The 13,469-nt window shown below is 39.1% G+C and overlaps 1 protein-coding gene across 7 annotated transcripts in view; it reads right to left on the reverse strand.

The window, feature by feature from the left end:
• SPTLC3 (serine palmitoyltransferase long chain base subunit 3) overlaps positions 1-13,469 on the reverse strand; it is a 112,028-nt gene that overhangs the window by 67,289 nt on the left and 31,270 nt on the right. For all 7 annotated transcript variants that reach the window (XM_068153159.1, XM_068153158.1, XM_068153157.1 and 4 more), the window contains exons 4-5: positions 12,359-12,507; positions 1,134-1,258 (exon numbers count right to left, since the gene is read on the reverse strand). In XM_068153159.1, coding sequence (XP_068009260.1) covers positions 1,134-1,258; positions 12,359-12,507 — 274 coding nt within the window. The remainder of the gene's footprint in view (positions 1-1,133; positions 1,259-12,358; positions 12,508-13,469) is intronic.

Below are 13,469 nucleotides of genomic sequence, written 5' to 3' on the forward strand. Positions count from 1 at the left end.
GCGTATGTATCTTGACAAGAAAATGTAGCTGCTAGGCTTAACTATAGAGACAAATTCAGGAATAAATCTCCCCAGCATTGGGCAATTACATAACATCTGTTATATACATGTTATGTATGCCTACAGTTCCAGCAATTTATCTTTATTGATTCTCTGTATTTGTTCCCTCTGAAATTGCCTGACAGCTTCTTCAGTGCCATTGCAGACTGAAGGTTATGTTCTGGGCAGTTAAAGCAATTCTCCCTGCCCCACCATTGTATACATGTATTTTAGAAATCTCCTGCAATAGCTGGATTCATCTTCAACAGTGAGTGAAAAAAATGACTTCATCTCTACAGTGATGCTTCAGAAGAAATCTTCATCAGACCCCACACACAGTGAGTTTATTCCATCTCCATCAAGAAGGAAATACTGCTTCACACTTGCATGACACACGTTTTGTTTTAGTATTTCACAGTTGCCTGAACTAAAGAGAAACTATCCACTTTCCCAGCTAACAACACAGTGCATCTACTTGTTAAGTCAGGAGCTGGGATATATATGGTGCTAGATTTTCATGCCTTTCTGTTAGGTACCCTAAACTGGAGATAAAGTCTCTTCAGCACCAAATAAGAACCCAACTTTTGTCATACAGTCACAACTTCAGGCTTTAATTTGCTGCCAATTTTCTTTTCAGGGCTGGCTGGAGATTTGTTGATCTGGAATGCTAAACACTGCTTTCTCTTTTCTGAAAGTGTTGTAAAAGATATCCTAATCATCACCTTTCACCACAGGCAGCTGGACAATACATCTGCAAGTAGACCTAATAGTTCATCCCACAACACCTGAGATGTGGGATGTAACATTTATTTACTTTTTAGGGAGAAGCAGTTTCTTTAGGACAATCTAAATAATCATATCACTCATCCTTAAATAGATGATAGGTATGTCATAGCAATACCTTCAGCTAGAAAAAATGATGAAGGAGCATATTTAAGGTCACAAGGCCATCAGCTTTATGACTTATGCCTTCTTGATATCAAGCTTTGTTCCTTGAAAAAGCCTTTCCACTTATTCCATGCCCAGAATACTAAAACAGTTGTTAAAACAATTAATAAACAATTGTTCAGTGTGTTCCTTAAGGAAGTACTCACCTTTCCAACAAGGGCTGGAATGTTCATTGAGTTAGTTGCAAAGCCCATGCCAAACACCATAGCATCTTCCACACCAAGGAACTTGGCCACAAGTGTCTCTAGTTCTACGTGTTTATCTAAGGTGCCTGCAGAAATAAGCACAGGGAATTTTAAATCTCATTAAACTGTAAGAGGATTCTAAGGACAGAAGACATACAAAAGAACAAGCTAGAAGTGTGCTGTTAAGATGTATCACATTAAATTCTAATGAAAATTTTCCATTTCTATCATGTGTATATGGGATAATGCAAGTGAAAGCAAGGACACAAGTGAGCTATAACTAATGCTAACACTGCTGCTGTTAATGTAGCAAAGCAGTTGCTTTGGATAAAAGTTTTATTTTTCCATAACACCAACTTTTGATAGTCAGGGGCAATGAGGTCTAAAAATGTTTCCTTTCTATAGAAAATGTTCTACAAACATCTTAGGTATTCTTGAGTTCTCTCTGAATATGAAAACAAAAACTGATGACAACAAAACTATTCAATTTCCCCCCTCCCTCTTTATTTTTCTCTCCTTGGATGCCCGTGTATACATACAAAATCCTTAGCCATGATTTTTGTGGATAGACAAAGAAAAGTGTTCTTCATCTTTTTCTGTTTTGGAAGGTAAAACCTATGCCACTCTTCAGAAATGATGAGAAGTCTCCTCCTTCTCTACAATCAAATATAAATAAGACAACACTACAAAGCCTTATCACACTGCTTATCTTAGTGCCTGGTGTCTCCAGCTATCCAACAAAAGTAATGTCTGTCCTGCCCAACTCGCAATGGAGGATGACAAAATACAGATGGCAACAAACAAAAGAGTGGTGTTAAGAGACTAAGATAACAAATAACTATGAACAGTAATGAATTATCTCAACTTGCAGCTCTCTATTCCTTGGTTGCCTGGTTGTGCATTGCAGGTACTAAGGCAGAAGGAACTTTTACAGGATGATCTGTGGGGAAGAAAAGAGAATGCCCTGTGGATTCTGACAGAGCATGTCCCCTAAAATAAGGCTGTAAGCAGAGATCAGAAGAAAATTATTAAAGAAGGGAATGTGTCCCCTCACTTATGCTGTACCAATGGATGTCACAAGAACATAAGCAAAATGAATTACAATTCATGGGAACAAGAAATCTGTGTTCACTGTTATGGACAAAGGCCAGATGAATGGAGAAGCTTGGCTAGGGTGTCTTGACAAGAATGATGAGTCAGGAAAATGATCTTACCTTCATTGTGGGGGAAAGCTTATTAAAAAAGTCAAATAAAAATGTCAGCAGTACAGTTGCAGCAACAGCAATAACTCATCTGGTTACAGTGAGGTAGTATTTCCACAGTTTTTTCATTCAATGTATAAAGTAAGAATTGCATTTGCTTGTAAACAGAATGTGAAAAATACCCTGAAGTCAGGTAACTCTCCTGTATCAGGGAGGTAAGGAGCAAAGGTAAGGAGGTAAGGAGGTAAGGAGGCGTTCAAGGGGAGATTGGACGTGGCACTTGGTGCCATGGTCTAGTCATGGGGTCTGCGGTGTCAGGTTGGACTCGATGATCCTCGAGGTCCTTTCCAACCTAAGTGATACTGTGATACTGTGAAAGATCATGTGGCTTCTGGAAAAAAATTGCATTATGTGGACACTAAAGAATAGTGGTAGAGTGATTTTGCACAAAGCCTGCCTGGGTTCCTATAGACCTGAGACAACTCCAGCAGACATTTGAGAGTGTCTCTGCATTCATCGTGTCACACTGGATGTACATTGAGCTGTGTTGCCTTTGTGCTCTCATAGATTAGGTAACATGGGCGGAAAATTTGGCTCTGCAGAACCTCAAGTAGGTTAGAGTCGACTGCATGATACTGTTTGAGGATGGGTACTTCTTGCACTTATAGATCCTGAGATACACAAGGGAATGTGCCAACTCTGCACACAGCCACTGCCTGCTAGCCAAGCTCAATGAAATACAATCCCACATAGTGTTTCAGAGTTAAGCTGCTCACTGGAGGCGTGAGAATCTATGTCATACCTTGGATGCCCAGCAGGCCTCAGAGCGTATTTCTATAGTTAGTTCTATATTGCTTATACTTTGGACCCAACTAGTCTTCAATCTGGTTACACCACTCATTGATCACTGAGGATTCCAGCATGGTCAGTTGTCCTACTGTTTCCTGCAGATGTTATTTTGTTGCTTGAGGGCTACTGGAGCACAAAATGAAGATGAAGTCTGAAATGGAAGCTTGAAGCCAACCATACTACAGTCACAGCTTGATTTAGAAGGAGGTTTATGAAAGTACAAGAAACTAGCAGTGTATACTTTGCAAGATAGGCATTTCAAGGCGTGAGGAAATAGTCTCTGACTCTTCCAGGGATAAAGCTGACACTGCTGAGGTGGAGTTATATTGTTTTTTGGGATTGCATCATGATTTCCCTTTTCACATGCAAGAAAAGCCTGCCTTGCTACAGATTATTCTATTCAAACATCTATTAGATGAACTGGAGAGGGACAGCACATTTTGGACCTATTTTATTGTTTTTGTGATGGTGAAGAATGAAACATTCTGAAAGTGATTAATTTCTACTTATTACTTACTAATCTTAGCAGTGAATGCAGATGATACTGTGCATTTCTATTGCTTGCAAATACTGGAATATGAAGGGGAGTCAGTGGGGGTTTAGTTTGCAAAACCAAACCCTGAATTGCAAGGATTTTCAATATGAACTTAGCATAGAATTATTTTAGTTACAGACTGGGTTTGCTCAGCCTTGAGAAGAGAAGCCTTAGGGGAGACCTTATTACCATGCACTAGTACATAAAGGGTGGCTACCAGGAGAATGGAGACTCCCTTTTAACAAGGAGTCATATGGAAAAGACAAAGGACAATGGGTACAAGTTACTCCTGGGGAGATTGCAATGGGACTCCAGAAGAAAAATATTCACCATAAGAATATATATACATTGGAATTCTCTCCCAGGAGAAATAGTGGATTCCTGTGCACTGGACAGTTTCAAGACTCAGCTTGACAGGGTGCTGGGCCATCTCATTTCAATTAGACTATCACCATAAAAGGTTGGACCAAATGATCATTGGGGTCCCTTCCAACCTGGCATTCTGTGATTGTGTGAAATAGTACTGTAGGTGGTAGGTGAGGTGTTGCAGAAACAATGCGATACACATCAGTAGTGACAGGGGGAGGTTCATGACAGTGATATCAACTGAGTAGAGCTCATACAGTATATCAGCTTGCCTTTTCCAATATTCAAAGTTAAAGAGGTATTTAATTAATAAATGATGCAATTTTTTAATCATAGCAGAATATTTCTCCAGTGTGGATCAGCCTCTGGATACCATATACACTGCATTAATGATATCACTTCTCTACACAGGGGGAAACAAGGGGTCAGGTATGTTCTGCTGGAATGAGGCTAGCATTCTGAGCTGGTCACAGCAACCAGCCCAACAAACATGAGCAGCATTACCAGACAGATGCAAATAGTATCCAAAGGATCTTGCATTTGCACAAGATACTACATGTCGAGCTCCAAAAGAAAGACAGTAATTACACGGGGCTTCAGTAAATACAACCTTTGCAGGGTCAAGTCAGGTTATCATGGCCCTTAAAGTGGCATGTGTTGTGCTGGATACAGACCAGCATTTTCATCTGGTGAATGAAAAGGGAATTACTAGATTATTTTGCTAATTCATTGAATACACAGGTACCCTCTATACTTGTCCTATACATTGACATTAGAAAAATTCCCCATATTCTACCTGCTATGCTTTTATACTGACTATAATCCAGTTTGACCTTACAAATAAGGATACAATGTGTATGCCATCTTACTGGGAAGGATCTAAGACAGAAAGGAAAAGAGAAATCTAGCCTGCATCTTCAAGAAACAAAGTGAAATAGATTTCTTTGGAAGTTATTCCTCCCTGCTGAACAGTTGTGTGCAATAGAATACAGCAGGTGTTGTTGTGTTTCAAGATTATATAGGTGTTTGTTCTGGTTTCAGCTAGGTTAAAGTTCATTTTCTTCCTAGTAGCTGGTTTGGTCTTGTCTTTAGGATGGGAATAATGAGGTTTTAGTTGTTGCTAAGCAGTGTTCAAGGACTTCTCAGCTGCTCATACTGCGCTGCCATCAGAGGCTGGGAGTGCACAAGGGGCTGGGAGGGGATACATAGCCAGGACAGCTGACTTATGGTATTCCATACCATATGACATCATGACCAGTATATAAACTGGGGGGAGCTCACCAGGAACACTGTGGCTTAGAAACTGGCTGGGCACTGTTCATCCAGTGGGGAGTGATTTTATTGTATACAATTTGTTTTGTATTCTTATTATTTTCCTTTTCTTTGCTGTCCTGTTAAACTGTCTTTATCTCAAACCCAATAAGTTTTACTTTCCTTTTGGTTCTCTCATCTGTACCACTGAGGTGGGGGAGTAAGCAAGAGGCTGCATGGTGCTTAATTGCTGTCTGAGGTTAAACTGTGGCTGTGTTATGGAAAGTAAACTCAACGATCATATAAAAAATGGACTTTCACAATGTTAGCCACCTCCACAGATTCCCCCACTTTTCAAAGCAAATCCCCTCCTTTTCGAAATCTGTTGGCCCAGTTTCCTCCATTAACCTGCACTCTGGGGACAGGGAACATGAAGTACACTCTGTGCTTTGGCAGGCTTTAAGCTTCCCCATGCTCTGGGGTTGAAAGTCACTGCCAGCCTATAGAGAGAGAAAGTGGAAAATGCACTTCTGAGACCCAAAGATGGCAGGAAAATACCTGTTCACTTCAAGTTAAATGCAATATGGAGGATTAAACTGATATAAGCGACAAGTTATTGAAAGAAAAAGAACATATTTCCAGACAAGTCACTTCCATACATGAACAGCAACTGGAAATCCTATAGATAACTGATGTGACTCACCAAGGTGAATAAGAACCATGACTCTGTGAAGATCACAGTTTGGCAGAGGTGTCCTTAGGAGGGTGAGGAACATAGCAAAACACCCGAACTTCTCTGCCATATATGAAACTTAAGGTCACAACCTCTCTCTCATTAGATATTTGGCAGAGGTGGAAAAAAAAAGTCACTGGAACACATACAAACTTTTACAAAAGAATTCTAATAAGGGTGAAGAAGCAGAAGATATAGAAAGTGTGTTATTTATTTTCACCATCCTACAAGTGTGGATGATGCAGATGGTATCATCACAAGAGCAGCCTAAACTTGTAAGAGGGAAAGAATCACACAGTAACATTATCACAGTATCACAGTATCACTTAGGTTGGAAAGGACCTCGAGGATCATCGAATCCAACCTATCAACACAGACCCCATGCCTAGACCATGGCACCAAGTGCCACGTCCAATCTCCCCTTGAACGCCTCCAGGGTCAATGACTCAACCACCTCCCTGGGCAACCCGTTCCAATGACGAATCACTCACTCGGTGAAGAACTTCCTCCTCACCTAGAGTCTAAACCACCCCTGGTGCAGCTTGAGACTGTGTCCTCTTGTTCTGGTGCTGGTTGCCTGGGAGAAGAGGCCAACCCCTTCCTGGCTACAACCACCCTTCAGGTAGTTGTAGAGGGCAATGAGGTCACCCCTGAGCCTCCTCTTCTTCAGGCTAAACAATCCCAGCCATCTCGTCTATTACTGCATGTGCATAAAAGAGTTTCCCCAAAAGTGGGGTTTGGAGATGCATTTGAGAAAAAAAGGAAATGCTCAAGCTTTCTTAATGTTGCCAGTAGCTGATCAAAAATACAATAATATACCTCCATAATTTACTGATTTTCAGAAGAGAATAGATTAATTTTATCAAAACTTCCAGTTTTTAACTCTTATTTTCCAGTTTGCTTTGCCTTTGTCCTTTATAAAAACACAAGACTAAAATTTACAGTTGAAGTTCAGCCTCTTCATACCAAAACCTGGGTGGCGGTGTCTTAAGTGTTTAAATAATTGCATATACGTAGTTAACATTACATATTTGATATAGTTTAGATTTTAAATGAGTCACATAACCCTTAGTTACTCCTGAGGTCTTTAGTTCCACCTGCCAGAAGGAGGACTCTCCTGAGCTTAATCATGCTTTGCAAAGTGTATTTTTTGCAGTGGTGAGATACCAGGAACAAACTTGACCCTTTGATCATAAGCTGGATCAGTTATTGATGAGAGAGTAGACACAAAAAGGAAAAGGATCTTAGTAGGAGATGACAAAGAAGGAAATTTCCTTGTTTGAACTTTTCCCTAATTTATACCATATCCTATCAGAAAGTAGTCAAGAGTATGAAATACATACACACATATACACACTAATTCTCATTTGTATGTCTGCATTTTCCTACCTGGAAAATGTAAATGATGGAAACTTTAGCTCTTTATCTCTTTCTTCTAATTGATAAATGGGTTATTTATTTTTATGCTTGTACGAGACTGAATTTGAAACAAGCCATGGCCCTAATTAAAGCCTTGAAGTGGTATAAAATAAAGAACAGCCTAATACCACCTTCTTGAAATGCCGCTAGAAAGTCATACAAGGCCTTAAAACTTAATGGAAGGAAGAAGATGGAGCTACTTTTGTAGTTTAAATGCTGCTAACAGGTTTTCTGATCTGCTTTCTAGAAATCAGACCACAATCAAAGAAGACTTTCTTCCCCCCACCATAAGAGAAAGAAAGACAAAGAGAGAAAAAATGAAAAAGGAAAAAAAGCAAGCTCTGCAACAGCATACAAGCTGCAAGCTAGGTGTTAAAAGGTAATTTCCTAACCATGCCCTCCAGAATGAATCACTCTGTAAGAGTTCTGTGCAGGCTCCATCTTGTCTTTCGGTCCATGACATAATCACAGGAGAAGGATTTCAAAAGGCAGGAAACCTGCTTGGCTGCTTAAATGGCACTAATGATACACTTGCTCTTGTTACTCACATAGATCATCTCCATAAGGAATAATGGTGAGTGAGATAAATAGAACATTGGAACTACCAGCTGCTCAGGTGACAGTCCTGTCACCGCCCTTGTGCTTAAGCCTAGGAGCATTCAGAGGATGATAATCTGATACAAAACCCAAAGTAAAACAGAACAAAACAAAAAAAGAAATAGTATAACTTTACTAGTGTTAGTATCACCTGCATTCAGCAAGCAGGAGAAAGCACTAACATTTATGTACTTCTCACTTGATAATGTTAAGCTAGGTTGCTTAGACAAGGCTGACTCCAAACATGACAGGCTGGGCTTTGGCAAAAACCTTGAAAGCCTGCTTCCCACCGTAGTCAGCTCCAATTTGAACCATTAAAATGCATTGATTTGTGTGGGGATATTCCAGTTGTCATTCTTTCAAGTATATAGAAGCAATACATGCTATATCAAATTCATTTAAATTCCTATTTGCTAAGATTTTTATTAAGGCAAAATATTTTGAGAGGAAGATTAAAATTAATAAGACAAGAATAAAACATAGTACAGAGATGTTGCCTTTTTTTTTGGTGGGGGAGGGTGACAGGGTGGGGTTAGTTTACATGAAATACCCCAGTGTTCTAAATACTCTGGTGACTTGAATTCCAGTTACTTAAATACTTCAATATTTAACAATTATTATTTCAGACTCAGCATTTATTCCTGGAAAGTAAGCTTTTTAATGTCTTCATTTGTTTCTTGACTTATAATGCACTAGACAAAAGATATAATAATAATAATAATAAACAAAACCAAAGCCACCCAAAATAACAAACACAACCAAAACCCAAACCAACAAATCAACCAACCAACCACCACCAACAGCCCCCACCCCCAAAAAAACCCCACAACCTAGCCCAAAAGAAAAGACTTCCTGCACCTGCAGGAGAGACTGTGCTGACAAAAGGTTCATTAATTTAAATTACACCCACGGTCAGTTTTGTCAGACATGGCAGGTGCAAGTCTCTCTGTGTCCTTGACACCTCACACAGTTCCTGCAGTATCTTTTCCTCTGGTTTCTGTAAATTTAACCTTGCTGTTCTCAGATGTGCTCAAAAGGCTCTTACCATTCCAGGTGAATAGTATCATCACCTCCCCCAGCCTGTCCCTCTGACCAAAAAAGTCCTCATTCTACATCTCCAGGTGCTTCAAAATATTCAGAAGAATCTTACTTATGCTTACACTTTTGTCACCAAGATCCTTTGGGGAATGCTTCTGTCCCACGTACCAGACCACTGAAAAATCTTTTATCTCTAAGCAGACCATGATACCAACATTTCCTGTCTTCTGCCCACTATCAGCAAACCACTACTTCCACACATTCACTCAAACTACTGCTCTTAGAAGACATGTGCCAAGCATAGGTGCACCTCTTTCTTGTTATCTTTTTAATGTGTCTTCTCTTAACATATTTTTAATCTTAGTGTCCTCAGAAAAACTGTAAACAGCCAGGTTATTGCTTCATTAGTTCCTCATATGCTACCTCTACTGTAAATACTGCTGAGCTGCATAAGAATGAGTAGGTCGATGTTCCAGATTCAAACCAGATTTTTACAGTGATTTGCTAGTTCACAGGCCCAGTGCTAATGATTGCACATCAATGGCTATAGGCATATAAATGATAATATAAATTAATACTAATGACCTAATTACATAAAATAATGCTAAACAAATTTTGCCCATAGTCCTTCACCTGATAGTGGTCTTATATTGATGTTTGGGGATGAATGAAGGCAGGACAAACATACATTGTAAACTCATTTCAGCATAAGGACATCCAAAATCAGACAGTAGCTCTGGCATTTCATGGAACTATCAATGATCTCTCCTCTATATGCGACCACTGTTCCCTAGAATCTAAGGGAGTGTAAAGTTTTGGCATTTGGGGTTGTCTTTGCAATGAGTTCCTCTGACCTGCTGGTATAAAGAGCTGCCTCCTGCATGTAAATGGAAAACCTTCTACCACCCTCATGCAATGCCCTGTAGATGTTGCAGTGGAAGAGACAATGTATAGCCAACTCTGACCACTCTTCCATGCCGAGAAGATTTCTGCAATTCCCCCCTTTAGGCTTCTTTGAGCTGATGGCAGACATTTCTGACAGCTGAAGAAAGATAACTCAATAGTTTGCTATCCAGAACCTTTTGAGGCCTTTGATGATCCTTGTTGCCCTTCTCTGGCATTTTTCTCTTCTGCCAAATGTTTCTGAATACAACAGCACAGAGCACTGAAGAAGACAACAAACCACTTTACAAAGTAACACATAAGCTTTATGAAGTAGCACATTGAGCTTCTATGTTTGTTTGTCTATTCGCTTCCTAATAATTTCTAGTATTTGATTTGCTCTCTGACCACTGAACAATAAGCTAGTGCTTTCACAGAACTGTTACTTATAACCCCAATCTTGCTCCTAAGGGATAATAGTTAGCTTAGTCTTAAAACAAAAAGAATATTTTTCTTTCAGATTGAAAGTCCCACAAAAGCCGCAGGAATGTGTCTCAAATAACCCTGTTGTACTTTAAAAGGTGGTTTATTATTGTAATTTAAAGGAACATAGAATAAAATATTGAGTAAAAAGCCTTAAACATTTTTATGGAGGAGAAATCTATGAAGATCAGCTACTGTTTTTATCAGTTTCCTATGCTTTTGTGCTTAAATAGGAATGTCAAGTGGCATGTACATTGTTATTTTAGAGAAAGCATGAGCAGGGCTTCACAGCTCTCACTGAAGCAGAGTTCATGTGCATACAATCTTGAGTTACTTTTCTGGGAATGTAGAAAAACTGTTTTACACTTAGCAAGGTTCAGCTTCACCAAGTTTCCTTATAAAAACACAGTTTGGTAAATACATAAACCATCACATTAAAACACTCATATAGATTTATTCTGAAAGTAAACTATGTGCACAATGTTCTGCTATGACAATGTTTTTTACCCTCCCCGCAGTTACAAGAGAAGGATTTAGGGCAGAAGACCACAGAGGACAGTTTAACCATTATGTATACTCTCAGGCATCTCTTGCATTAATTTTATTTGTTTCTTCTCTGTATTCCTATCTCTGAAATCTTCTCAAAGCAGTGGAAGGATCCTTCACAAAGAGAGACACTTGTTATTGCTTTGAGAGAGATCTTGGTAAACCCCTGAATGTACTAAGCACTTAAATGCCCATGGGCAGAACAGTACATTCAAAGTCAATTAGCTGGAAATTAGAAATAGGTTCAGGTGCTATTTTAGATTAGACACCACAGACAATATGTAGCCTTGGCTCCTACAGCTCACTGCATTTTAACTTGAAAAGGTTTTAGCTCAGTCACACAAGGACAACAAAAGTTTGGAAATGTTTTGTTCCTGCCCAGGAACAAATCCATTCTGTTCTGTTTTTCTAAGATGAAAATTGCAAATTATGATAATAAAACTGTAAAATCTTTCATACAGACTGTTCCCTACCTCTCTTTTTAAAGTCTCTTTGTATATATATTTAACTTGGAAGAAGTTTTCAAATCTGCTCAACTGTGTACCATAACAGGTCTGAAGCAGAAAGGTAAGGAAAGAGCATAAACAAAAACAAGGTACCCACACTACTGTCAAGAAGGGATTTTCCTTAATTTGTTTCAATATTTAGAGAGGACCTATAACAAAGGTAATCTTTTTAAGCAGGGCATGTTGTGGTAGAACAAGGAGTGATGGCTTTAAACTAAAAGAGGGGAGATTTAGACTAGATACAAGGAAGAAATATTTTACACTGAACATGGTGAAACACTGGCACATGGTTGTCCAGAGAGGCAGCAGGTGACCCATCCCTGGAAACATTCAAGGTCAACCAGATCAGGCTGCTCCACCTTGAAGATGTCCCTGCTCACTGCGGGGGAGTCAGACTAGATGACTTTTAAAGGTGCCCTCCAACACACACCATTCTATGATTCTATACAGTTCTTGGTGGAGCCAGGGCTAACCATTGATCAGAATTAGTCTCAATGTTCATTTTACTTCTTTAAAAAAATAGCCCTGTTACTTTCATCATTAAAAATGCCAGGCCTTTCTGAGACACACTTATTTTTACTTTTCCAAAATACAATAACTGTTTTCCTTTTAAAAAGATCCTTACATGACAATGAATTGAAACCACAACATCCCTTCTAATAGTGAAACAAGTAACTGTTGTGATTGAAATCCCCTAAGCATTCAATCCGTTCAAGATAGCTGTAAGAAAAGGCATATTAGTTACAGAAACTTTGATGCTCCTTCAGCTGTTTACTCACCCATTTCCTGTCTGGTACTGCAGATTCCTGTCCCATATTTTTGTAACTCTCTGGTCACTGTTTTCAATGCATTAACATCTGTTTCTGCAAAGCCGAGGTAGTTATAAGAACCCATATTGATTACATTCTTGATAGTCCTTCCTGTAAACCTAAGATTAAAACAAATGTTGAAGAATAGTGCAATTTTACCTCCAATCCCAAACAAAAAGAAAAGAAGAATTGCCAAAATTTCTCCCTCCAAATTTGGTTGCACTGTCAGATTCCTATTTGGGAATTTACAATCTTGATAGTTCAATGTCCTAAAAGCTTACCCAGCCTTTCCTTTTCCTAACTAAATACTACCTCCTGTTTAGGCCGTTTTACAGATTTCAAGCTGTAGATGGCAATATACTGGTATTGGGTGAAATGGTGCTTTTATGAATATAAATAAACAGATCTAAAACTTTATGTAGGTAACAACTCAGAAACACCATTTCCCAAACAAATTGTCAACAGCTTCCTTAAAGTCAAAAGTGTTCATACACAGAGAAACTAAAGAGGAAGAAAGTGGTGTAGAAACACTATGATACCTCCTCAATAATCTGAAATATAATCAACCTAGACATTCTTTATGTGGTGAATTTCCATATCTACCTCAGCAAGATTTGCAATACACTGAAATCTTCAAACTGTAAAGTGCCTGAAACTCACTGACAAAGACTTATGTAAGAGGCCACATTTATGCAACACAAGAAATTATGATTTAAATCCTAACCAAGGGATAACAACAAATTCTGCTGCAATATTCTGTTCAAAGGTCTGTTGTTATAAATGAAGCATAAGCCTACTTGTGCTGATGCAGCCAAGCAAAATCCATCTGTTATAGAATGCAGTCCCTTCCACACTGCATTTCCAAACAATTTTCAGAAGAAAGATTGTCAGCACTCAACTGATTTCAGAAACAAAAGTAAAAAATGCTGGTGTGTATTAGTCAGGGGTCTAGGCATGAGGGGCTAGGTGCAGCTTGCTGTTGCAGATCACAGGAACACGTAATCATGGAATGGTAGGGATGGAAAGGGACCTCTGGAGCTCCAGTCCAATCTCCCTGCTAAAGGAGGTTCACCTAGAAGAG

Source organism: Melanerpes formicivorus, unplaced genomic scaffold (genome assembly GCF_026170545.1).
Source record: "Melanerpes formicivorus ecotype bairdi unplaced genomic scaffold, bMelFor1.0.p_v2 SCAF_25, whole genome shotgun sequence".
Lineage (NCBI taxonomy): Eukaryota > Metazoa > Chordata > Aves > Piciformes > Picidae > Melanerpes > Melanerpes formicivorus.